This window comes from Huiozyma naganishii, chromosome 4 (assembly GCF_000348985.1).
Source record: "Huiozyma naganishii CBS 8797 chromosome 4, complete genome".
In the NCBI taxonomy this organism is placed as follows: Eukaryota; Fungi; Ascomycota; class Saccharomycetes; order Saccharomycetales; family Saccharomycetaceae; genus Huiozyma; species Huiozyma naganishii.
The window spans coordinates 598,519-624,094 of NC_035925.1; the positions used below are offsets into that span (position 1 = coordinate 598,519).

At 41.1% G+C, this 25,576-nt stretch overlaps 13 protein-coding genes and 1 non-coding gene across 14 annotated transcripts; 6 read left to right on the forward strand and 8 right to left on the reverse strand.

Moving 5' to 3' along the window:
• Window positions 1-179: 179 nt before the first annotated feature.
• KNAG0Dtrna4S lies at window positions 180-280 on the reverse strand. Its single transcript is given in 2 exon segments — window positions 180-225; window positions 243-280. It is a non-coding gene; the product is annotated as a tRNA-Ser (tRNA).
• Window positions 281-1,846: 1,566 nt separating this feature from the next.
• On the forward strand, window positions 1,847-2,281 carry KNAG0D03345 (uncharacterized protein; the record flags this gene model as incomplete). Its single annotated transcript, XM_022607764.1, has 1 exon — window positions 1,847-2,281. The coding sequence occupies one exon, from the start codon at window positions 1,847-1,849 to the stop codon at window positions 2,279-2,281; it is 435 nt and encodes a 144-aa protein (XP_022464327.1).
• A 66-nt stretch (window positions 2,282-2,347) lies between these two features.
• Window positions 2,348-3,325, reverse strand: ECT1 (ethanolamine-phosphate cytidylyltransferase; the record flags this gene model as incomplete). The annotated part of the gene is made up of 1 exon (XM_022607765.1): window positions 2,348-3,325. The coding sequence occupies one exon, from the start codon at window positions 3,323-3,325 to the stop codon at window positions 2,348-2,350; it is 978 nt and encodes a 325-aa protein (XP_022464328.1).
• A 191-nt stretch (window positions 3,326-3,516) lies between these two features.
• PRP18 (mRNA splicing protein PRP18) lies at window positions 3,517-4,029 on the reverse strand (the record flags this gene model as incomplete). The annotated part of the gene is made up of 1 exon (XM_022607766.1): window positions 3,517-4,029. One exon carries the CDS (start codon window positions 4,027-4,029, stop codon window positions 3,517-3,519), a length of 513 nt encoding a protein of 170 aa, XP_022464329.1.
• A 284-nt stretch (window positions 4,030-4,313) lies between these two features.
• Window positions 4,314-5,462, forward strand: TFG2 (transcription factor IIF subunit TFG2; the record flags this gene model as incomplete). Its single annotated transcript, XM_022607767.1, has 1 exon — window positions 4,314-5,462. The coding sequence occupies one exon, from the start codon at window positions 4,314-4,316 to the stop codon at window positions 5,460-5,462; it is 1,149 nt and encodes a 382-aa protein (XP_022464330.1).
• A 119-nt stretch (window positions 5,463-5,581) lies between these two features.
• Window positions 5,582-7,000, reverse strand: PEX31 (peroxisome biogenesis protein; the record flags this gene model as incomplete). The annotated part of the gene is made up of 1 exon (XM_022607768.1): window positions 5,582-7,000. The coding sequence occupies one exon, from the start codon at window positions 6,998-7,000 to the stop codon at window positions 5,582-5,584; it is 1,419 nt and encodes a 472-aa protein (XP_022464331.1).
• Window positions 7,001-7,129: 129 nt separating this feature from the next.
• On the reverse strand, window positions 7,130-9,400 carry CUL3 (cullin CUL3; the record flags this gene model as incomplete). Its single annotated transcript, XM_022607769.1, has 1 exon — window positions 7,130-9,400. The coding sequence occupies one exon, from the start codon at window positions 9,398-9,400 to the stop codon at window positions 7,130-7,132; it is 2,271 nt and encodes a 756-aa protein (XP_022464332.1).
• A 212-nt stretch (window positions 9,401-9,612) lies between these two features.
• SWC4 (Swc4p) lies at window positions 9,613-11,043 on the forward strand (the record flags this gene model as incomplete). The annotated part of the gene is made up of 1 exon (XM_022607770.1): window positions 9,613-11,043. One exon carries the CDS (start codon window positions 9,613-9,615, stop codon window positions 11,041-11,043), a length of 1,431 nt encoding a protein of 476 aa, XP_022464333.1.
• Window positions 11,044-11,142: 99 nt separating this feature from the next.
• SPT3 (transcriptional regulator SPT3) lies at window positions 11,143-12,153 on the reverse strand (the record flags this gene model as incomplete). Its single annotated transcript, XM_022607771.1, has 1 exon — window positions 11,143-12,153. One exon carries the CDS (start codon window positions 12,151-12,153, stop codon window positions 11,143-11,145), a length of 1,011 nt encoding a protein of 336 aa, XP_022464334.1.
• Window positions 12,154-12,467: 314 nt separating this feature from the next.
• Window positions 12,468-13,671, forward strand: KNAG0D03420 (elongation factor 1-beta/delta; the record flags this gene model as incomplete). The annotated part of the gene is made up of 2 exons (XM_022607772.1): window positions 12,468-12,547; window positions 13,140-13,671. 2 exons carry the CDS (start codon window positions 12,468-12,470, stop codon window positions 13,669-13,671), a joined length of 612 nt encoding a protein of 203 aa, XP_022464335.1.
• A 176-nt stretch (window positions 13,672-13,847) lies between these two features.
• Window positions 13,848-14,906, reverse strand: ERG26 (sterol-4-alpha-carboxylate 3-dehydrogenase (decarboxylating); the record flags this gene model as incomplete). Its single annotated transcript, XM_022607773.1, has 1 exon — window positions 13,848-14,906. One exon carries the CDS (start codon window positions 14,904-14,906, stop codon window positions 13,848-13,850), a length of 1,059 nt encoding a protein of 352 aa, XP_022464336.1.
• A 643-nt stretch (window positions 14,907-15,549) lies between these two features.
• Window positions 15,550-16,373, reverse strand: EFM5 (protein-lysine N-methyltransferase; the record flags this gene model as incomplete). Its single annotated transcript, XM_022607775.1, has 2 exons — window positions 15,550-15,782; window positions 15,866-16,373. The coding sequence occupies 2 exons, from the start codon at window positions 16,371-16,373 to the stop codon at window positions 15,550-15,552; spliced, it is 741 nt and encodes a 246-aa protein (XP_022464337.1).
• A 5,594-nt stretch (window positions 16,374-21,967) lies between these two features.
• Window positions 21,968-24,034, forward strand: KNAG0D03450 (Zn(II)2Cys6 transcription factor; the record flags this gene model as incomplete). The annotated part of the gene is made up of 1 exon (XM_022607776.1): window positions 21,968-24,034. One exon carries the CDS (start codon window positions 21,968-21,970, stop codon window positions 24,032-24,034), a length of 2,067 nt encoding a protein of 688 aa, XP_022464338.1.
• Window positions 24,035-24,298: 264 nt separating this feature from the next.
• Window positions 24,299-25,537, forward strand: RPN14 (Rpn14p; the record flags this gene model as incomplete). The annotated part of the gene is made up of 1 exon (XM_022607777.1): window positions 24,299-25,537. One exon carries the CDS (start codon window positions 24,299-24,301, stop codon window positions 25,535-25,537), a length of 1,239 nt encoding a protein of 412 aa, XP_022464339.1.
• Window positions 25,538-25,576: the final 39 nt, after the last annotated feature.

Sequence of the window (25,576 nt, forward strand, 5' to 3'; positions counted from 1 at the left end):
AGATATTATGTAAACAGTAAAAGAAATAACAAATTTATTACAAGAGAATATGAGTAGACTGAGTCAAGCAAGAGAAAAGAAATAAGTAGCTCGAGATTTTGGCTCACCAAAAACAATAAGCTAATTATACTTGTCGAGGCAGCCTGGTAAATTTTTATATACCTTGTAGAAAAAAAAGACGTCACAGACAGGATTCGAACCTGCGCAGGTAAAACCCAATGCCTTACAGCTGTTTCTATGAAATAGCAGGGCATCGCCTTAACCACTCGGCCACTGGGACAGCGTCTCTATTTTTTGGTGTTGATTGGGCATCTACTTAAAGGAAAAAAAATTAAAAGTCACTCTGAGTTAACTTAAGAGAAAAAATAGAATGATAGCGAGAGTAGCATCTAAAAGTACAGCTTCTATTTTTCAGTAAATATTAAAGAACATTCCTCACAACCCAGTTTTTTACCGTAAGATCGCGAAAACTGTGAGATTTTATGAGAATTTTTCGAAGAGATAAAAGTTGATGGTTCGTATTAGGAACATTATTTCTATGTATTTGTACACTTTAAGAAACCAAATCCCGTATCTACCTATTTACAATTTTGCATTCACGTAATATGTAGTTTTTTTGCGGAATTTGCTGCCGGTGAAATACCAAGATTTGACCTTTTTTGCGGGCGGAATGTCAAAATTTCAATTCCGCACCCGATCTAACTAATGCATGAGCCAACTTGACCAATGCCATCCATTAAGGTGTTAGCCAATCGTTACCAGCTGTTTGCCCAACAGTTAAACCATCTAATTCTAAGTATGAGAAAAAGTAGAAAGGTGTTTTCATAATGGTATTGTCCCGCAATCTTCTTGTCTATTAGCAAAGGTAGAAGAAATGTTGTTAATATTTTGGAAGCTTGTGCACTCAACGGATGGTCCATTTTCGTCCCCATTAGATGTATACAGTCAAACAGCCGCAAATTCCGCAAATTGTATATGGGGTCAAAATTGTAGAAGTTGACAAACAAGGCACATCCAGATATAATACTCTTCTTTTATACCTAGTCCTTTTTTTTTGGAATGTTGAATTACACACCTTACTTGCCAGCAGACCCAAAAGTTTGATATTTCTTCCACAGTGCACGAAGGTATCTGTTTTGTTTCGATAACTGGGTCATATATGTCGTAATATTATGGAAGCAGCTGGGCTGTATACTTCATAATTTTATAGAAGCAACTGGGTATCAACTGGTCGCCCATTAATTATACGCACGGGTTCCAAGTTAGCCATAACCCAATATCTTTCATGGAAACAACACCCTGATTATTTGTTGATTGGTTCGTTGGGTCCTGAATTTAAAGACGGTCTTGAAAGATGTCGGTCCGGAATGCCTTGCGGTTTATATACGTTCCGAATAACGATTCATCCGCATGTCTCAAGCGGTGTTCTCACATGTCGGAATTATGGTAGTTCTGAGTTAACTTCGAAAAAAAAAGAATGGTAAGGAGACATAGCTAATTGTAAGTCTACCCCTAGCATTATCGGAACCTAGATTTCACTCCATGGACTTCCTTTTTACCTTTATTTTTTCGCAAGAATAGGTCTTGGTTAATTTTCACTTCTCCGTCAAGGGAAGCATAAAAGTAGGTTATATCATGAAGATAATTAAATAACCCTCCCACCTGCTTTAACAGTGAAAACTTTTTATTCTGGTTATAGTTGTGTCTAAAATCCAAATTTTTTGTGAGAAAGAAAAAGTGACACAAATTTACCGCTAGCGTTTTTGACACTTTTGTACCACCTTTTGAGGTATTCTGTATTCCAGATGTTAAATGTACAAGCGAAAACGTCAAAAAAAGATTGAGCATGTCTACAAGGCGAGGCCCACCAAAATCAAGCCGCCCGGCAGTTCATTTCACCGATGTGTCCCCCCCTAAACCTTTTAAGGGCCACTTGGAGAGTTTCTTCGGAGTTACGCACAGGAGACAAGCTGGCGACAAAAAATCACAACAGAAACCATTGCCGATGTCGGAATTGGATAAACCGTGGGATGGGGATAAGAGACTTCAACAAGTGTTTCAATTTCCAATCTTGGAAAAGTTTGCTTTCCAGCATGAAGATGACGAGGATGAATGGATTGACTTTATTAGGCGCTATCGCCAGTTTGTATACTGTCCCGAAAAACATATCCACGACTACGAATGGATGGAGAAATTGTTCTTGGATGTTATTCGATGGAAAGGGTACGAATCCAGGAAACAGTACGATCATTTTTTTAAGAGCAAAGAGTACGATGCGTAGATATGATGCTGATGAGTACCTAAGGTATGTACATATATATCAAGATATGTACAAAGGTACCAGTTTTCAAACATTCATTCCCTTGTTTTTATTCCTAGTGATAAAAAGGTCACGCTGTTTCTCGATTCTATCGACAATTACCTGCTTTGTTAGATAGCTGCTGAAACTTGTTGGGTTGCTTGAAATAAGCTCTGCCGAGTCTATGTTTAGCAGTTCCCCAAAGCACTGTACGACCGAAGCACGCATGTCTGGATTCAAGATCACGCCATCAACGTAACAACAACTCAAAACACTCAACACCCTCTCTTTTAAAGACATAATGTTATCCTGGTCGTCTTGTATTCCCACAATAATTTTAGAATTTGGATAACCATCTCGTGCGTTTTGTAACTGCTCTATGTGGCCCATGTGGAACAAATCAAAATCCCCAACGATAAGTAGACTCGATGTTGGATCAAATTGGAAAGTTTCACTAGAGACAAGAAGAGTGTGTATGTCTCTATCAAAGACTTGACAGTGCTTGGCAAACCCATCGTTACCTCTAGAATAAAACTGAAGCTCTTCCAAAGTCGGCCTGCAATCGTTTGCCTCTTTATCGCACCGAGCACCCGTCAGGATCCTGTGTATTATATCCGTTGTACTGACCCCGTACGTCCTCTTAACCATTTTGAACCTACCAATGTCTTTCACCTCTTGATAGCAGTCGTATCCTTGCGCATCTGTGGTGATGTCGTCCCCGTGAACAACAAATTTACACCCGTACCGGTCCAACCAAGCTGGTTCGGTCACGTATGGCGCATCTTCAACGACACGGGTACACCACCTGATGGATGCAGCATGTGCGTACCTTTCTCTCGTGTGCATTACTGGGGGGCCCTTATTAAGAGTAATTGCCTCATCCGTGTGGACACCACAGTACAGTTCGCCTAGTGGTGGGTCCGTCACAGTTCTGCGTGCTTGCAATAAAGCACCCGCATGCCCGTGGTGCGTAAAGTCGAAACAACCATCCACCCATACTCTGTTGGCACTAACCATCACCGTCATATTGTTGTGTGCGCCTTCTAACAGTGTGACTGTGTTATTGCCGTTGTTGTTGTTGTTGTTGTCCTCGTCGTATTTGAGATCTTTAAGTTTTGGCTGTTAATTTTTCGTCCTGTTCGAGCACAGTGATGAGCCGCTTTACACAGGTCACCCAGAGTCGCGTGGCGTCGCTGGTCATCACCGTGGCCTCCTTGTTACTCGTATTTTCCGTGCTGATACGCGACTGTGCACTTCGTTGAGTGGATTCCGACAACGTTGACCCCAATCGGCCATGCGACGTTCCCAATGCTTAGTTGCATGTACGACTGCACGGCAAGCTGGTATTGGCCCTGCTGGCAGTGGTACAGGATTGTGGCAAGCGAGGCCAAATTTCCCAGAGGGAGCGTGTGCTTGCGCAGTTGCACCAACAGCGGGAACAGATCCCGCCTCGTCTGCTGGAGCAGATGCTCGTCGTACTCTGGTAATTGAGCCCACACGGCGAGCACGTGATGGATGTATAGGTTGCATTTCTTTGCCAAGTGTGCCAGCTCAGTTTCTGAAGCACCTTTCGCATGGAACACCTCTTGTGAGGTAATTTCAAAGGGCAATCCCTCATCTTGTGCTAGCAGCCGCTTAATTTTCAACGTTCTTTCTTCGGCATTCGTAGAGGCTGGGGAGTCCCCTTGCAATTTCTGTATCTCCCCCTTAAGTATATCTTGTAATTCCATGCTCGGGGTGTCTCTAAGACCTTGCAGATGGGATGTTTCCCGGAACTCATCGCCCAAAAAACGCCCTTTTAAATCGAGTTTAACGTCTCTCTTGAAATTTTTCCTCTTAATTTATTTTCGACGAAACGTCAAAGAAGAAGGAGAAGTTTAGACTTTGATCAAAGTTGTGGTCTCTATCGGAGGAAGAGAGAGAGCCATACAGACGACAGTCAGCAAGTAGAGGAGAGACTACAATTGCTAGTGACTATATCTGCTTGTTTTTTTTGATACACACTTGTCCAAATATGTCTGCTACTAAGGATGATGGTTATAGATCACAAGAGGAGGAAGTGTTCGATGGTAACGATATCGAAAACAACGAGGGGAAGGTGTACGAGGAATCTTTGGACTTGGATCTGAATCAGGCAAAAAGACAGATTTGGCTGGTCCGTTTGCCGATGTTTTTGGCCGAGAAGTGGAGGGACCGTAACAACTTACACGGGCAAGAGCTTGGTAAGATTCGCATCAACAAGGACGGGTCCCAGATAAAGCTTGTCCTCAATGAGAATGATGATGATGCTATCCCGCACGAGTATGACTTGGAGTTAACCAAGAAGGTTGTTCAAAACGAGTACATATTCACAGAACAGAACTTGAAGAAATTCCAGCAGAGGGAGAAAGAACTGGCGGCGGACCCTGAGAAACAGAGACAGGCGTATTTGAAAAAACAGGAGCGTGAGGAGGAGTTAAAGAAGAAGCAACAGCAACAGAAGCGTAGAAACCAAAGAAAACGGTTCAACCACAGAGTAATGACAGATAGAGACGGTAGAGACAGGTATATCCCCTACGTGAAGACAATACCAAAGAAGACTTCGATTTCTGGAACCGTGTGTCACGAGTGTCAAGTCATGCCATCGATGAACGATCCAAACTACCACAAAATTGTCGAGGCGAGAAGAAACATCGTGAAACACAACAACAAGGAGAGGATCACCACGTTGGACGGAACTGTTGGTGTCACGATGTCGCATACAGGTATGTCGATGAAATCGGACAGCTCAAAGTTCTTGAAGGTTGGGCGTGAGAAGACAAAGAACAATACCAAGTCGATCAGAATGCCTAAGAAGGAGATTCTTGACTACTTGTTTAAATTGTTCGATGAATATGATTACTGGTCTTTGAAGGGTTTGAAAGAACGTACGAAACAACCAGAGGCGCATTTGAAAGAATGTTTGGATAAGGTGGCGATCTTGGTGAAAAAGGGTCCATACGCCTTTAAGTATACTTTGAAACCTGAATACAAGAAGTTGAAGGAGGAGGAAAGGAAAGTTACGCTGGGCGCATTGGCGGATGAGACACAGTCTGGTGAGGGGAGTACAAGCCCTAGCCAAAACAATGGCGATAATGAGGAGGATGAAGAGGAGGATGAGATTGAAATGGAGGATATCGTATGAATATGTTTCTTCTTGGGTTGGGTTTAAAAGTCTTGAAAGTACAGCTTTGTTTCTATCTAGATTATGCTATGTAATTTATACCCGCCTTTTTTTTCCTTGTCCTAAGCCGATGAAGCCAATTAACGAATATAACCATCATCTGGAATTATGTGGACGTTTTGGAGCTCGCTAAATGATACCTTCCTCTCCCTAATTGTGCCTTCATCGGGGGTGTGAGTCGATACTTTATCAACTTCCCCACCAGAAGAATTCTCCTTCTCGTCAACAACTTTGCTTGGCGGTGCATCTTCAATGGATGTGTTGACCAACTTAGCAGTACGAACCCACCTTCTCCGTCTGGTATATTTGGTAAATGTATTTTCTGATGACTGATTGTTCCAGGTATTGTCGTAATAGATAAATCCGTCGTTGAGAGTAGGCTGCGAAGTTAATTTCGGTTCAGACTCATCCAAATGTATGGCACCGTCATTTGTTCTATCAAGCTGCCATTCCGTATCTACCCATACCCATCGATGACTATCGGCATCATCTATGTGAGGTAGTCTAAAACTAGACGGTTCGCTGCTTCTGTTCAGAAACTCGTCTGTCCACGAAGCCCTTTCATAACTTAGCATGCTGGAGGTCCAGCCAATACCCAGCCACCGTCTTTGATTTTCAAACAGCACATATACAAATTCAACAGATCTGTTTGCGTTCGTAAAGCTTTTGGCCACCAAGTTCGCAGCCTCCATGGCTTTGGAAAACGGATTTTGGTTCTTGTAAGTCAACCCACCGAAATCGAGTCCCGTCACGTAGAAAATAAACAGTCTGACAAGTTTAAACTGCCACAGGGCTTTTCTTATTGATTTGAAAATTGGTGCATGGTATGTCAGCACGTATAGTCCGAACACTAGAAGTAAATGTCGAGGGGTGAGGAAGATCTTCGAGATGATCATATATACGGGTGAAAAAAATGCCACCGTAAATAACAGTCTTCTGATATCCTGTTTATTCAGCACACTTATTGGTGCCAAGATCAAATCTGCTTTATGCGAAACACGCCCCATAACGTGGACGATATCGTCCAACGTCGGGTATGAGGTAATAGTAACATTCACATATTTATCCAGTAAAGAATACAGCCATATTATCACAATAATTAAAATATGACCGAAATACTCTGTCATCCATTCAAAATAGCACACGGTACCAGTATATGACAGTACCAACAAAACGCTCGGCAACAAGGTCCCATCTTCATTATTCCAGGTTAGGAGATTCAGTATCTTGTCTATCACGATCAAGTACGGGTACAGTTTGACCAGCGATACTGCAACGGTAGGCGGAGTCGGCGTGAGTAATGGTGAAGAGGATACAACAGTGATCTCATCCCCGCTGTCGTACTCCGTGTTTCCATCATTGTAGCCTGCCAATTGTTGTAACCGCCGTCTCCGTCTGCTTCTCCTCCCATCGCTGCTATTTCTCAACGGTTTTTTGAGTGCACTCTTGAGAGACTTCTTCGGTTGGGCAGGATGCCTACCTGCAACATCCGCTTGCATCTCTAGTTTTGTGACACTAGTCTATGGTTGTTGTGAGTTGAACTGCAAAGTCCTTTCACCGCCAGAAACAGCACCAAGAAGTTTAACAATATTTGATTTGGTGAAATTTACATATCGAGTATATCAGAGTCACGTTATGTAGTGGTAGACTTCGTGGTCATTAGGGTCTCGTTGAACATATTCCTTGTCTATAAGATGGTCAATGGAACGTTTGAATGTCTGTTTCGTTAATGTGAAGCGTTGCTCTACTAGTTTTTTCGCTTGGTCAAACAAATCGTCAAAGATCATTTGCCGAGAGGGTTTTAAGATCCTGACTATGGCAGCATTCGTAACAATAGTACGTTCCTTGTCCAACTGGGAGTTCTTATCTTGTACTGCATTCGATATCGTATTAGGGGAGATTACAGTTTGTATCCGTACCGATTTTGTTGCAGCGGTATATCTTTCATTTACGCGAAATGTGTCTGTCATTCGGATTGTCTTAGTATTCGGTTCCTTCAATAAGATTCTGTATCGTGGTGCAACAGCCAGTGTGACCAGTTGCTTGACTAGTTCCTGCTCTGGTAAATTTGTCAGTTGTTGTAATTTCTCGGTAGTTAGCTCGTCTTGCTCTTCAAACGCCAAAAAGATAAGACCTGCATAAAAGGACATTGCCAAATCATGACTACTTTTTTCGAATCGGTAACTTATCTCTATAAGTCCGAGTTTATGTGCCCAATTCAGCACCCTTTGGTTATACTTTTTGTTATATGCAACCTCCAAGTTTTCCTTTACTTTTTGCAACTCTCTTGGTAAAATTAAGTCCGCATCGAAATCGTTCAAGTTCTGAAATGGCCATGCTGTCATAGTTAAGACCTGTGGAATAAATTCAAATTGTTTTTCATGCTCAGGTAGCGACTTAAGCAACTCGCTAGATGTTGTTACGTCTCTTAGCATACTTTCCAACTTTAATGTAAAGAACGATCCCATCTCGTCTTTAATGCGATTAATCATGTACCTTTCCATATCGATGGTTGTTCTCTGGTGCAGTAGTCTTCTGGACAATTGCTGTTTATAAACATTCACAAACTCATCCTTTTCACTGAGAAATTTCAACAGCATGACCACATTTCCTAATTCTGCTTTTGATGGCTTAGACGCCTTCAACTGAACATCAAAATAGAGAGACACAAATTGCGCTGATTGCATCGGATCGTCTGCAAAAAAGTTAGATGTCGCATCACCTAATACACTTGCTATTGAGCTGCTATGGCCCTCATTGGCAGTGTTTGACGGAATACTCTCAGCGAAAGCCGCACCTTTTAAGAAGCTCGAATATTGCTCGAATTTTTCAACTAAATCAGATACCCACTTGGCAGCAGCTATGGCTTTCTTCCTTGTAACTTCATCAAGCTTTATACTGTAGAAGTCTCTTGAAATATAGTCCTTGACCCCCTCAACAAGGTCACGGCGATATTCTTCATCTTCTGATATCGAAGACAATCTTTGTAATAGTGTACGATCCTTCGAGGTCATCACCTCGTTAATTAGTTCTCCCAAAATGTCTTTAAGTTTACCACTTACAAAGGTATTCGTAAGGATATCGATGAGCTTGTGGGAAGAGTCTGGATTTATCAGTCCCTCCATGAAAGCTTTTTCAAACTTAATCATCGCCCCCATTTTCTCAAACGTTTGTAAAGCGGTATAATCTGTCCAGTCAACATTATTTCTATAGTATTCGCTACTCCTTTCGATTAATAAAGGTTCAAAAATGCCAGTGTAAAAGTGGTTGGGGTCATCATTTTTCTCAGCTGAGATAGTTTCCATCATATGGAATAAACTCTTCAGAACACTAATCTGAACTGCCTCAAGTACAAAAGACCGTTTTATTTGACCCTCATCCCGGGCATTATTAATGACTTTGATAATACTTTCATTCAAATTATCCTTTAAAGGGAATACCACGGTGTCTCTAAAAGCGTTTAGACCCAGATCAAAGACCTCCGGTATTCTCTGTGCATTACAGTACACTTTATCAAAGTATATCATCACATCTGCAACAAGTTTAAAACGTTTCGCCTCCCTCTCAAAAAACTGATCAAACTTGATTAGGAACGTCCAAGTTTGCTCTAATCCTTCCTCTTGATTTGGTGGGATTTCAGGCATCAGCGTTTCGACCATGCTTGACGTCAACCTTTCAACGAGGTACTCCTTTAAGTGCTTATAAAGTAGTTCTCCATTTTCATTGATGACAAGAGAGTACACCAACTTGTACAGGTCCTGGTACGAGACGTCCTCAATACAGTCAGTATAAATTTTATCGAGGCCTTCCTTCAAAACAAGCCAGCTGTCACTAAATTTGCCGTTAGAGTTTGCCAGCACCTGCGGCACGGTAATTTTAATCCTCTTCGACAGTGCCATCAGGAAATTGGACCGTCAATTACCAGTGCTACTTCCCGTTTTCTGCACTATAAACCAAATCGCCTATTTTACCTATCAAGTTATTATTTGCACTTTTCTTTGACAAAAAGTAAGTTTGCTGCTGATGTTTTTCACATTAACGATGTTCAGCAGATCGACGTGTTCGTGTCAAGCGAAAACCATCGCAGTTAACCATCCTTAAATCTCAGAGAATGTCCTCCAACGACGTGTTCGATGTGTTAAATATCAACAAGAAATCGTCGACGCCGGTTCCCGCCCCCTCTGCCGGTAACCTGGCCGGTGTGGCGGGCAGCACCAATAAACCCAAACCACAAGTCACCGGGATGCAAAGAGAACTGTACAGTTTATTAGGTGAGAATCAACCCCCAGTTATGGTTGCTCAAACTTCTAGTCGATTCAAGGAGAAGCTCGCAGGCAAGCCTTCGCCTTGGAGCAAAACAGACTTTTTCAATGCTAGGAAGGATAATCCGTATAAATTGACCTTCCAGCACTGGATGAAGGGTTCAAAGGAATTGCTCGGTGATGAGCCTCAGGAGTCCACTTTCTTAAAGTTTGATCAACATTTCACTCTGCCAACGTTTACCAAAGAGGAATACGATGAATTTATGAAACCGCAAAACGACAGTTCTTCAAACACTGAAGAAAATGAAAACCGGTGGAGCTTCGAGGAGGTTGACTACTTGATGCAGTTATGTAAAAAATACGATTTAAGGTGGTTTGTGATTGAAGATAGGTATAATTTTGGCGAATCGGTAAGGTCGCTGGAAGATTTAAAAGAACAGTTTTACGAGGTCTGCAGAAGGTACTTCGAGAATAAGGGCCCGGCGATGCCACTATTAAAATCATTGACCTTTGATAAATCGAAGGAGACAGACCGTAAGGCATATCTGCAACGTCTGCTGTCGAGGTCTGCGGCGGAAATCGCTGAGGAGGAGGCATTGATAATTGAGTCTAGGAAGTTTGAAATGGCAGCTAAGAAAACTTTGAATGACAGGGAGTCTCTCCTAAGACTACTGGATTCTCCTAATAGCAACAAGTCTGTGGTTCAGTACATGACATCCCAGGGAATGTCACTGCTGTATAGCAACATGTTGAATGATAAGTCAAAGAAACGTAAACATGAGGCCGGTGTTCCTGAGAACCCGTGGATGAAACAGCAACAGCAATTTGCACAGCAGAAGCAACAACTGCAACAACTGCACGAGAAAAAGTTGACTGCGGAACAGGGGACAGATAGTGGTAGCGAGCAATCACCTCGTAAGACGAAAAGACAGAAACAAGAGTTGCAAAATGCAATAAAGCGGAAGTCAGAAGCACAATACGCCGAGTATTTGCTTCAGAGCTTTACAATGGAGGAGAGGAAGAACCTGGGGGTTATTGCGCACGGCGAAAAATTATCGCCAGGTGTCTTCCTACGGTCCACAAAGATATCTACCTTCAAGCCGGCTTTACAAAATAAAGTCTCTAGTACAATGCAGGAATTAGGATTGCCGCTAAGGCCTGCAATGCCGTCCTACGACGTGGTGCAGAAGGAGGAAGAGCTGTTGAAAGCTATAGTCTCTCTCCTAGAGTTGAAGAAACAGCTCGATAAGCTAGAGGCTGAGAAGGCTATTAGGAGTTAGGAAGTAGTTTAATTAGAAATATAGACACAACACTATTGTATTCTTTTCTCTCTCGTTCTCTCCCTCTCTCCCTTTCTCTTTTTCATTGGTACATAAAATTCATAAGATAATAGGTTTTGAGCGCAGTTTACCACCCTTGAAATTTGTTAGTGCTCTGTGTTTCATATCGACCGTCTGGAGTAACCTCCATGCTTCCTCGATATGTTTTGGTTTCAGTGGATGTACAACGTCATCTGGGCCATCGAAGAGGCGCTTTTTATGATTTGGTAGGGTGGTCTTGGTCAGCTCAAGATCTTGGTCTCCAGATTTGGTGTTTTTGGCCTGTAGTGACTGTTCACGTTTCTTAATCTTCAACGCGGTCTCTGTTAGGGCACACACAATTTCAAATGTTAGAAACCCCAGAATATCAATCACATCATCGTGGGGTTTCCCCTCAGTAAGGTGTGAGATCCCAGACCAGTCTTTGAATCTTCTACCTTTTCTGAAGGTAAACGAAGCCTGTCTACAATCCGACCAGTGCACATACTCCTCCTTCGTCATATTTCGAGTTCTATCATCTGCTATTTTCAAACGTTTTAAAGTGGCAATATTGGCCTCTCTTTCGTCTTCATCTAGATTACTGTTATCATCGTTATTTTCCAAAGGTTGTTCATTAAACATAAATTGCAATTCCCATGGTAGCTTGATAGTGGATTTCTTGACTTTCATGAGCGCGCTGTCCTTTTCCGTTTTTTTCCCTGATTCTTCTTCGTCACCTGCCCCCGGTCCCGCATTGCCACCTCCCGATCCACTAGTTGTGGGCAGTCCTGCTGCTGCAGCGGCATCCTGATCCTTTGCATTTTTCCTCAAATCCTTCCAAGACAGATAAGTCCTCAACCTGTTTACCTTCGCCTTATCATGCCTGATCAAGAAAATAACATCCTCTGGGAGAACAGTCTTCCCCCCTCGCGAGTGCGCAGTTTTGTTTGCTTGTAAGAGAATTTCAATAACCTGGCCTCGAACCACATCCTCTATCAATGATGTGGTCTCTACGGGTGGGTCGTTCGCCTCACCAGAGACGAACATCATCTGTTGTATCTCAACCCTATACTTGTATTTATCATTACTCATATCAGCTTCGGAGTATGTAATGCAGTACTGGCCCTTCCAAGTCTATTGAACTCATCACTATTAAGGTCATCTAACCCATTTTCCCTCATGTAGGTTCTCCAGTACGAACCCTAACGGTTCAGCGGTGATACCCGGTCACTGATTTTCGAAAGTGAAAAATTTTTCGACGCAAAAAAAAACTGAAAAACTTTTTTTTTCAAATATTTAAACGCTTCACTTTTAAGTGGTCTCTATGCTGAGAAGTTTCGCTTCCCTTATGATTACTTGTTCTTGGAAACAAATTAAAAATATAACCAAGATAATTAAAGAAAAAAATGGCTTTCACAGACTTCTCTAAAGTTGAAACTTTGAAACAATTGGACAGCAACTTGTCTGCCAACTCCTACGTCGAAGGGTAAGTTTACCTTTTTTTCCGTGGAAACTGCTTGGTTTCCAGTCGTGATCTTGAACAGACTAGATTCAGTTGATGCCGATGACTACTTGAAGAGTGTCCTTCTTTACTCTCTTTTTTCCCTCGCCCCGCCAGCCCGACCTATTTTTGTTTTTGCCTCCACTTGTATTTAATATTTCCAAATGCAATTGTGCCGTTGACCGCTTTTTCATGAACATTGAAGTGTACTATTTTTTTATTATGATGAACTTATTCTTTGGTCCGTGTTTATGACAGGAAGTAAGACCCCTGGTATGAGTGACACAAAAAGATGTGATTCGTTTCACGATATCTGATTTTTTCTTTATCGTATTCTTCTAATGTATATGAATGAGCCGGTTTAAAACAACAAAAAACATTATAGCATGTGGTAATGGGGCCAATAAATAGCGAACTGTAGCATCGTAGTCATCTCGTATCTGTTTGTCTCGGTCTCTTCATTCTAGATCAGCTGGATTCTCTTGTGTCAAGCCGTACAAATAACTAACATTCATACAATCTTTACCATCCCCATGCTGTTGTGGATTACTTTGGTTTCGTTTTTTTTACAATCCAGTTTCACTCCATCTCAAGCAGATGTTGAAACTTTCAAAGCTTTTGGGGCTGCGCTCCCAAACTTTGCGAAGTGGTTGAAACAAACCAGCAAACTTGTCCCAGAGTTTGAAACCCTTCCAGGTGGAGCCATTCAAGAAGAGGACGACGAAGACGTCGACCTGTTCGGTTCTGACGACGAAGAGGCTGATGCCGAGGCCGAGAGGGTCAAGGCCGAAAGAATCGCTCAGTACAATGCCAAGAAGGCCAGCAAGCCACCTAAGCCAGCTGCCAAGTCCATTGTTACCATGGACGTCAAGCCATGGGACGACGAGACCGACATGGACCAATTGACCGCCAACGTCACCGCCATCGAAATGGACGGGTTGAACTGGGGTGCTCACAAGTTGATTCCAATCGGGTTCGGTATCAAGAAGTTGCAAATCAACTGTGTTGTCGAGGACGACAAGGTCTCTCTAGACGAATTGCAACAACAGATTGAAGAAGATGAGGACCATGTCCAATCCACCGACATTGCTGCTATGCAAAAGTTGTAAGAGGTAGGCTCAACGATACTTCATCCTTTCCGGATGTTAGTGCTACTAACACTCTGTATAATTCATTAAAAGTATATATAGTATTTAAGGGAATTTCATATACATATAATATCCATAAACCTAACGCAATCATGGTGCGAACACGATTTGTTGTACTCTGCTCAAGTAAAAAATTATTACAACTTTTCGTCCATCCAAGCCAGCGTTTTTTGAATCCCTTCTTCAAGACCAACTCTTGGTTCGTAGCCTAGTAATCGTTTGGCTTTGCTGATGTTGTGGTAACGGTACGCACAGACAATCTTAACACGGAAAGGTGTTAATCCGGGTTCTTTGTGCAACAGACTAGAGAAGAACTCAGACAAATAACCTGCAAGGATGGCTACTGGTCTCTTTAGCACGATGACAAACTTGTCGATATGGTTGTCTGCCTTCCAGACTGTCCGCGCCAACGCCCAGAAGTATGATGGGGTGTCGTTAGTAATGAAAAATGTCTGTCCAGAAACTTCCAAAGCTGTCTCCGGGTCCAATATCTTTTTCGCTGCAAGAACATGCGCGTCGGCCACATTACCAGCGTAAGTCCAATCAAACAAATTATTGTTGTCACCAATTTGAAACTTCGATTGGCCTAACTTAGCAACCGCTCTAAGACCTGGAACCAGCTGTCTGTCACCAGGACCAAATATACCGGCTGGACGCAACGCTACTGTGTAGAAGCCGTGATCTGGGTCATTGGATTTCAAAACCATATCCTCAGCAATGGCCTTGGTTTCGTTGTACGCGTCCATAGGTTCCTCAGGGATCGGCCAAGTCTCATCCGCATTGTGCACATCCTGACCGTTGAAAATAACACCGGCAGAGGACGTATAAACCAAAGCTTTCACCTTCTGTTCACGGCAGACATCAATGACGTTTCTAGTACCTTGCACATTGACTAGTTGGTAAATGTCCGCTTTACCACCGTGAATTGGAGACGCCGCATGGACAACCACATTCGCATTGGCAAGTTTTATGGCATTCGACACATCTTCAGCTGAGGTCAAATCACCCTTGACAAATTCAATATCTTGCGAATTGAAGGTGAATTGCTTCGATAACTTTTCAGGTAGTGGTCTCACGTCGAAGACAGTGATTTGTGGTCTCCCTGAGGAGATCTCCACATCATAGAATTGCTGGATCAGATGCAGGCCGAGAAAGCCAGCACCACCGATAATTAGAACAGACGTGATCTCAGACATTTATCGTAGTACAATGCTTCGATAGTTCGCTGTTGACAGTGCTGCCTCAAGATGGTTCCAAAATGAAGTATGCAGTCCTTCATTTTCTAGATTCCTTTTTTTATATAAGAAATACTGCTGTTTCTTCGTTAAACGATATTTTCGAACGAGAGCTTTTTATACAAAAAGCCGATACACACGAGAAGAGAAGGGGGAAGAACTTGAATATGAGGGAAGTATAGTTACCGCATAATAACCTGTCGTGACTGATCCATCCAATTATGATAACTCTATACACGTGCTTGTGAGCGCTAGGTATTCCTATGCTTACAGTTGTGAACATACATATTTACCTAAGGAAGTTCAATCCGAAGCTTGCAACTTCTGTAACGTCATTAAATATGTTAAATGCCTATGTGCACTTACCCATATCAATGCGGTAACTATCTGTTTCTAATACGCGCTAATTTCATTTTCAGTACGACCTGTGAAGGTTTTCACATTCATCATATATAGAAACACAAGCAAACTTAATTCTATGAAGGGGAAGCTGACCGGCCACACTTGTTCCATAAGGGATTAGTGCAGCCGCTCGACTAATGCGGGGAGCATATGTTCGACGTACGTAGGTAATACAATATTCAGCACCGTACTTAGCCCGATTCTACTTCTCGAAGGACCAACCGCTCCACTCAAAATCAGCGTAACATCTAAATTCATTAGACAGCCCATTACCATGCTCAGGATAGAAGGTAGTCACCTTCGTCTCTGGGTAAACCTTAGCGATGATTGCATGCATCCGTTCACCAGTGGACGAAATCAAACGACGCGCTCTTACACCGTTTTTGGTTTTTAAGTCAACATTTGGTGATAGTAATTCTCTGGCGGTTATAGATGCTGTAGTAAATTTTTTATAAATTCATTGAATGTTAGTAAAACTGTGTAAAACTTTGGACAAACAACAGCAAATTGTTACATACATTTTGTCTGACAATCCTCATTCAAAAAAGGTGGGTCAATCAATAGTCGGTCGACTTTGTGCTTAATCGGAGACTCGAAATCAAGTGGTTTATTGTAATCGTAAAAGGTAAAATGTTCTTTTCCAGCTAACAATTCAAAGCGTTTGTCAAATTCAAACAGATATATATGCTCAGTAGGAATGCTTGATGGATCCTTTTTCTTGATAGCGGCATACACGGAGGGTGCACTGACCACTGCAATAACGGTATTCTCATCAGCGCCTTCCAATAGAGCATCGGCCAATTTTTCAGCAGTAGAATCACTGTACCAAAATTGTGACAGCTGCCAGTCTTCTTTGAACAGCTTCATGCCCTCTTCTCTTTTTAATCTCTGATATTCCTCATCTGTCTGGTCACTCAATTTGGCAAATCGTTCCTCATGCTGTTGCTGCTCCTGCTGGAACTCCGCCAATGCGGCTAGCGCATGAGCCGATAGTTGCAGTTCGTTCTCAATATCGGAGTCAACCATAACTAAAGATGCAAAAATGCGATGCTTTTGATCTGTCTAGTCTCTGCGTGCAAGACTTCTCGAAAATCCGAATGTATTGCCGATTGATTGCTCGAGAAACAAAAAATGAATAAAAAGAAAAATCTTAGAATATTTTGAAGCAAGTTTCGGCAATATTGAAACCTAAAAATTTCGAAGTGTAAAATGCGATCTGCATACACCGAAGCTGGGAAAAATAACAGGGGTTCTCAAATTTCACCTATTTATCTGAATAGCACCCTGATAAAAGCAAATATAGCATTGTACACTTGTTATTCATTTATGATCCTCACTCATTGATCGAGTAAGGCTACCCTGTTCCTTCAGCTGCCCATATGTGTAGATTTCTAAGACTATAAAGGATGTCTTTAACTTCGGGAGACATAGTGTATATGATAAGTGACGCACTGGTTCACCCTCTTATATATTGTACATAAGTGATGAAGACGTAAGGTCTTCATCCAACAGAAAACTTCTTCTGCTATATCTCAGTTTGCGTCGGCATACTTTGTCTGTCACGTGCCATTCGTAATTGATGATGTGTCACAGGTTTGCTTCCTGCGCCCCGTCGCAACAATATGTATAGTGTATTTAGCATAAGCTCGTTTGTGGATTTTGTAAATCAGTGATGTGATCAGAAACTCATAGGCCAGGAAAAGGATTTTCTAAGGGAAAGTTGAAACGGCAAAATATTAACGTTTTCACGGCTGAACTTAACATGAGCATTTCCTAAATTCACTGGGGACAATCGTTGTTCAAATTAGACAATGTCAGTGTGAAAACAGAGAAAGGTCTATAGGAGACCAAATTTTTAATCTTTCGAATACAGTACGCCATTCTTAATCTACTGTCCTCTTCTTAGCTCTCTGAGGTAACTGCCTTGACACAGCTGGGGTACAAAACGTAATAGGTTTCTTGCGCAGTGACTGTACTTACGCGAGAAGTATTTGACGCTATCAATATAGGACACTATTTTATTTGATAATACCCTGAGGGCAGCGTTCAGCTCTATATTCTTGTGAATGGTATATGAGGAAAAAACTCACGTATCTCATAGAAGTATTGAGGGGTGTGGTTTACAATTTTGGAGAGAAAGCCCCACATTAATCAGCTTTAATCAGCTGTAACGGGGTAGTGTTAGTAGAAACACAGCTTCTCATTTTTGATACAGTTGAGTTGCTCACAACTCACGTAGCTCAACCAGTAAGAATTGGATGCACCGTAAAGTACTTTTTATGAAAATACTGCTAATGGTACCAGAACCAGCATCCCTGGGTGTAAGGCAAAGCTTGGGACAAATGAGGCATTCGTTTGCAGTAAATTTCTATATAAGTGGAATTTGTTAAATAACCCCGCCAATGGATGTAGGTCGTTGCTATCTGCTTTATTGTTGGATGTTGCAAAGCTTGGATAAGGTTGTTTCGTGTAACGTGGTAGACCGCGGTGTCATTTACCACTTTCAGTGAATGTGTTAGATGAAACAAAGGAGTTTCCCCTGTTTCGGCTAGAGAGCAGTTCTGTTACGACGTGGCGTAACAGAACTGCTGAACACAATGTATAGCTCTGAGACTACGGATAATTCGTTAACATCGGAAACCATAGTGTAGCTGCTAAGTGACGCGCTACTTACTTCACTTTTACGTCTGTACATAAGTTAACAAGACACCAGGTATTCATCTGAAGAAAAAACTTTCCTTTTACCTCTCAACCTGCGTTGACATACTCTGTATAATACGGGTTCTTTGTCTGCAGTTCTGAGAGGTAGTAATACCATTAATAATGTTATTTACTCGCTAATATATATGATATAGTTTCTTCTCTTCTGCTTTCAAAAACTCCCAGCATTTAACGCAAAGAAATTGTTGCGACGGGGTGCAGGAAGTAAACCTGTGACACATGATCAAGTACGAATAGCACGTGACAGACAAAGTATGCTGACGAAAACTTTGATATAACAGAAGAAGTTTTCTGTTGGATGAAGACCTTACGTCTTCATCACTTATGTACAATATATAAGAGGGTGAACCAGTGCGTCACTTATCATATACACTATGTCTTCCGAAGTTAAAGACATCCTTTATAGTCTTAGAAATCTACAGAAATCCTCAAAAAATTCAAAAATGATCATTATTTAATATTTTACCTTTTTTATTACTTTTTCTTTACACAAAATATATACGTTTTTAAAAGTTATTTTGAAATATTAAGGAATTATTATTTTTCACGTGACAAAAAAATATGTAAAATTAATTTTTAGTAATACTATACGAAATTTTTGAGAATATTGTATTAAGATCATTTAATACGTAATTTGCCGTTTTGTATTATCATTTATAACGAAATTCTCAAAATGTTTTCAGCGGCTGAATCTTGAATTTTGTAAGGTGTCGACGCAAAAAAAAGAGCTATCAAGGCGCTGCTGTCAGATAAAAGGTTGCATTTGGAAGACTACTTGCTGGATCATGAGAGGACTTCTGGCGTACGGTAGCCGTTGAGTGAGAAACTAACACGCCTTCGGTAATGTCTAGATACCCTAGTGAATATATCGTTTTGATGGGTCATCTAAAATTGGCCAAAGAAGAAATGAATTTGTTCCAAAGTGATCCTTTTTCGGAAGATTACAATGGAACAAACCTCAGATGAAACCTGGATGTCACTTCACTGGCAAATTACAAGCGTTATAAATGCCCTTACTGTGTACTAAAAAAACAGCGAACTTATGTAGCGTTTGTTAAAGAGAACGTGTGCCGTTGTCTACAATGTAGGGTCGTTACGCACTAGTGATGGTACCACCCTTCATTTATAGTGAGCTATGCGTATATGGCATATCAGGGTTGTATTTCGCCGTCGTAGGCAGATTGAGGTGGTGTGTTTGCAAACACTATACCTATCCTAAGAATTGTTTACTAATTATCAAGTGCAAAAATATGGGGCGATGTAGATGATGGTTCGTTCAAATACACCGCTAATTAATACCTGGCGTTTTGTTCAGCATTGGAAGCCAATATGGGTATACAAGACGTTATCCAAAGCATATTAATAGTGAATTGCTAAGGACTGAATAATCCAGCAGAAAGCACTGGTGTGTCTATTATTATTTGCTAGTTTCTGGACTGCAGTTTTTATAATTCTCGGCTCTTGTTTGATTAAAATAGTACATTTGAATCTGATCTCTGACGTTATTCGCTCTATTAAACCTTTTTTTCAACGCTGTCAAAAACTCTGCATTCTGGTACTCGTTCGAGTTGACTTTAAACTTTTATCATTCAAGTGGGTTTGGCCATCGAGATTATTTGCTGCGTTGAAATACGAAGTTAAATATAATGTGATAGCTATCTACCTCTCCAACCCCAAGTGTACCCCCTTGAATGTTATGTAGACACCTCCCTGGTATCATTTACTGCATACGAAATGGTACTTCTAAAAATTTTTTAGGCCCTTCAACTCAATATTTTCAACCAGATAAGACGAGAAAATTCAAAGGTTGTATTATAGGTTCAGATATCACAGCACATTATTTGCGTATTTTGAGTTTTCCAAAAATTTTGAAGATGAACTGTGTGTCCGTAATCCATTTTCCAAAACCAATAGTTCAACCGGTTAATTGTGTGAGGACAGTTATACTTCTGTCGAGTTTAGCTGAATCAGCCATGTTGCTCAGAAAATGGAACTTATTTTGTATGCCGAGAATTCTTACGAAGAATATATCTTTAAACAGACATACAAAAATGAGTTTGGTTTCCCTTATGAGTACTTGGAATTATTATTTTGGGTTACATTGCAGAATGGAATAGTGGTCAAGGTATTGTCTTTTTAGCAATTAAAAGTTTACAAATTTACGCATTAAAATATCAACGCCTGTTTCAACTGACATTTTTGAATAAACAGTCCATATTTGGAGAAGAAAAACTGTAATATGCTGAGTAATAGAAACAATATTTTGCTGCTTTTGAAGTGTTGTCGACTAAGATTTGCAATGTCATACTTGCTTATGTAAAAGTTTAAAAGTAAACGAGAAAAAGTATACCCAAAATAAATAGATTGAAAACAAGATGGTTCAGGAAATAAGTACAAGGGGGGGGGGTAACTTGTCAAGAAAGTGACAACCTTGATGTTAACCTTCCAATCCTGCAGAATAGTTAAAGATTGAAATGATTCTCTTGATACGACTTCGAAATCCCAGAATGATATTTCTTGCAGTAATATCTTTTGGAAAAGCTCTACAGGAACAGAGTTGGGATCTGGAGCAATATTTCCGTTTTAATTACTCCCCGGTTTGCTACCTACCTTGTAATTATATCAAGGAACAGTAGATTGGATATAATTTTTATACGTCTAAAAGTTATGAAATCAAGTATAGGCTCTCAACGACGTGTTCTTTCATTTATATATTAGGACTGACAACGTTCCGAAAATAGCTTTGCCGGCCAGGAAAGTAACATCTATTGTTGCTAGACATGATTTAGACATCAAACATGTTTAACCACAGTTACTCTCGCTGTACAATAAAGCTTCAATCATCTAGGTATATTATCTTATACTATTATATATTTATTACGTTTCCGAAGTTCCCGGCACACTTCCTTTCGTTGAAGAGTGCCTCCAGACAGCAGCGTTTGCATATAATACTGCGTACAAGGCGTCGATTAAATGTTCACCCTTCATGGCATTACGTGGTTACTCCGTACGGTTCTTGGGTATATTGAATCCAGGGTGGGACAAGCCAAAGTATACGATTCTGCAAAAGCAGAAAAACGCCCTGCAGGGTATGGAACAATATCTCACAGATCGAAAAGCTCAGTTGATTTTCCTCAACATCGCAGACGCGCAAAACGCACAATCCTTCCACTTTAATGCTCGCCACCGCACACCCCTGGTGTACGCGCCCAGAGATCGTATCCTAATCCATAAAGAGACATACGTACAAAACCAAGGGGGGGGCGGAAAGTCCAGTACATGTGGTACGGGCCATTTACAGTAGAGCGTATGGTTGGCGATCAAGCAGTCCGAGTTAAACGCCGGAAGTTGTCATCTAATAAGAAACACAATGTGTTCAATAATTGAGCTGTGAAACCATTCCGTGCTTACGTCACGGGACACCACTATGTTCTACCCACAACGCTCAAATCAATACGCCAAAATCCCGCACAGATCACTAGACTAGTGGATATCAAACCCGCAGGACCTGGCGGAGAACTAGAGAAACAATTCATTGCCATGGTGGATTTTGCGACGGAGCTGGACTAAGTATACCGGAATTGGAGTTTCAGTCCATTTAACCTACGTCAAAGCAAACACATTTGATCGACCATTTCAATTGAGCCGTTCTCGATCTGCGAAAAACCGTTCCATACCCCCCGAAGCACTTTTCTGTTTTTGCAGAATCGTATACTTCGGCTTGTCCCACACTGGATTCCATATACCCAGGAATCGTATGGAGCAATGCCATAAAGGGTGAACATTTGATCGACGCCTGGCAAGCCGTATTTGTATGCCAAAGCTGCTGTGTGGAGTTACTTCGCCCATCCTGACCGGTTTTTGCAGAATGTCTACATTCAATTATTTTCGTTTGAGATATGTTAATTTGTAGTGGAACATATACGAATATAAAGGAAAAAATGAAAATTTACAATTATTATTGTAGAGCTGTGTTACCTTTTGGATCAAGAGACCAACAGAATACAGAACTAGAGTATGGCATTCGTAAGGTAATGGGTTCTCGGACTAAAAAGATCACGAGAGTGAGAACCATTAAATCATGTAAATACTGCTACACACACAAATTGAAATGCGATAAAGGTACGCCGTGTTCCAGGTGCCTCTCGATGGAAATGGCTAACGAATGCACTTATGGATTCAATCGAACTAATGGTGCTACTCGGAGTGCTGCGCCACTAAGTAAGGTTGCAAAGGGAGGTGAGAAAATGTGGAACGTTATTGATGAAAGCGCTCTTTATAAATCAAAGTACTTTTATCCATTTTTTACTAGCTCTATAAATGACAGAATTTTGAGTGCGGAAGCATACGGTAAGATCGCGCTTTCGGAAAATTTTGTCAGGAATGAGATTACAAACTTTGATAGACTTGATACATGCAGATTATCCAGTGAAGAAATTTTCAACTTGTTTCCGTCTGGTAAGTCGGTCGCAAGAGCCCAAGTTGAAAGCTTTTTTGAAAATATTCACCCCGTAATACCTATAATTAGCAAACAAAAGTTGTTACTGAAATTGGACAATCTTTACAAATATTTGGAGTCTGACAAACAGGTAAGCGTATTGGATGTCTTGCTTCTTGCGGCCATCTTCTTTTGCTCAGCATACGCTAATGTGGCATCAGGCATTATACCCGATTTATTACTTTGCAATAAGTACTATGCTGCCTATAAAAGCCTTTTAGATGTGACCGGTTTCCCAATGCGACCTAATATCGAACCGCTACAGGCATTTGTGTTGGTGAATTTTGTCACTGACCCCAATATGGTCGAAGCTACCGGTTATTCGCCAATGCTTGTTAGAGTAGGACAACAATTGGGATTACATGAATTGTCAAAGCCCTCCTTTAAGAAGAATAAGGAATCAGCAGACCTTATCCTTCTATGGCACTATTTGTTGTTCATAGAAGGATCGTCATCCGTTGTTTCTGGCTTTGCTTTCAGTACAACCCCAGAGGTGTTTCGGATGGTTCCGCTCCCGGACGAGGAGACGATTAGAGATGATAACTTTCCTATTGAATTTACCTTGGGGAGATTTACAATAAACGTACTGTTTAGAGAAATCATGGATCTAACATCGAGGGAAGCTGTGTCTGAAGCAGAACATAAACTAGTCGTGAAACATATAGAGGAAAAGTACATCGAGATTAATCGGCTTGTGGGAGAAATACACGAAGCTGGATTGTGTTACGATGAGTACTTTACCAGCACATTGCGAATCTTTTTGTACCGGCTGCATCTAAGATACTTTGCTTTGGATACACTAAGGAATCAAAAAAATAAAGTACTCGTTAGAACTAATGGGGAATTGGAACCCGTCGAGACAAAAAATATAACATGGATTCTTGAGACTACCCAAAACGTTAGGGAAGAAGTGTTGCCATTATCGTTGTTGCTGTTGCTTTACACACTAAAAAGGCTTGTACAGAAGGATATGAGCAATTTCATGTGGTATACCAAGGGATCTACTGTCATGCAATATCTTTTTGTCGTGCTGAGGGATTTATATCAAAACCCCAGAAAGGTGTATTCTTTATGGCATTTCCCTAATTTATTCCGGTCGACGATAGATCACGATATCTCAGATATAATCAATACTGGACCGCTTTTCTACAAATACATGTTGATTGAGGAATTACTGAAGTTGCTTGAGTTTAAATTGGCACCACTTTGGACCAAGAATGACTTGTATAAATTTGTTCTTGTGAAGACGGTCAAGGAAAAGGTATGGGCAACACATAGCGAATTCATAGCATCATTAACTGCAGAGAGAAGACAGTTAATTAAATGTAAATTGTTTTCGTCAGGGACTGAAAACTTGAAAAATAGTAAGAGCATTAGTTTTGAGGACTGTCTGGTCCAGTGGAATAGCGAACCCCAGTCGTTTGATCCTGGGAAAATCCTCGTAGAGTGGCTAGAGGAATTCCGTTGATAATAAAGGAAAGATGGTGTATGTATAGAGTTATGAGTAAACACATGAAGATAATAGAATATAAAGTAGTGACATAGAAAATTTGCATTCCAATCCGTCTTGATTCGTGCTTGACATTTAATAGTAGCAGGCAAAACACGCAATTATCATCATTATTGCTATTATTATTTTCAACGCCAAAATCTACGGTTTTCTTTAACTATTCGGTTTAGAGAAACATCTACCAGAAAGAATGGAGTGCTGAAACTTGGGCGAACGACCAGGATGGTGAGAGAAATACCAGTATATCATATCCAACATGACTTTACAGACTGCATCAAAGATGTGCAAGAGGGCAAACTAGAGGAAGATAGCTTCTACATCAATAAAGACCTAACGCTAGATAAAATCAAAGAGTACAGGGTTAACATACGTTCACAAGACGACTCCGAATACGATGCAGGACAAGGAAATACCTTCCAAAAAGTTACTCCAGACAGATACAGAGCAATATTGGATGGAGATTTGTGTTCTTTTCAAGCGTGCAGTAGTGATTATTCTGCTGAAACCGAGGACACAGAGTGGACTGCTGTTGATGCCATTGACACGCCAACATCTCAGTATGTACTTGGTGACTCTAACGGAAACATACATCTGTATTATGAGCTGTTTAACCCTTTATATAAGATCGAGGAAGCGCATTTCGGTGATATTACATCAGTCAAGTTCTTCCCCAGTGGCAAGCTCATCCTGTCGGCATCAACAGATATGCGAATGAAGATATGGTCCCTGGAAGACAGGTTTAATCCAAGAACATTTGTAGGACACCAAGGTCCTATTACTGATACGGCGATTATTGATAGAGGCAGAAATGTTTTATCTAGTTCTAAAGATGGGAAGCTAAAGCTATGGGAATGCGGCTCTGGGAAGGCAGTTGCCACTATGTTCAGAAAAGAAAACCCAAATGACGCTATCAATTCAATGTCGTTATTAGTTGATAACAGTCCAGGTCGGGAACAAAATAATGGGCCATTGGAATTTGGAACCCTCGGAAAACGGGCTCTGGCGGGGCACTCTTCTGGAGTTGTTACCATGCACGATATCTTCAGCAAGGATGAGCAATTACAACTGCCAAACGAATTCATGTGTGCATGTAATGCTGTTGCTGCATCAGAAGGGAAGCAGAATAGTATATATGCTGGCTACCAGGATGGGACTGTTGCAGAATGGGATTTAAGGTTCCCCGCAAAAAGCGTGTCAAGCATTTCATTCAATAAGGGCACCCCAATTAATACATTATGCGCCACAGACCGGTTCCTGTATATTTCTTCCGAACCTGATACAAGTATAAAGCTTGATATATCGGGAGAAAATGGATCTTCCACAAGTCAGGAACCAGCTACGTTCTTGGTTTCAAATGACAATAAAGTGTCGCAATTCATTCAGGCGCCCCGAAAGGATAGTGTTGTTTCCGTAGGTAACCGTGGTTTCATTGCTGCATACAAGGTTTATTATAATTCGTGAGGTCACTACCTTATATTCAACATTACATATGGCTTCCAT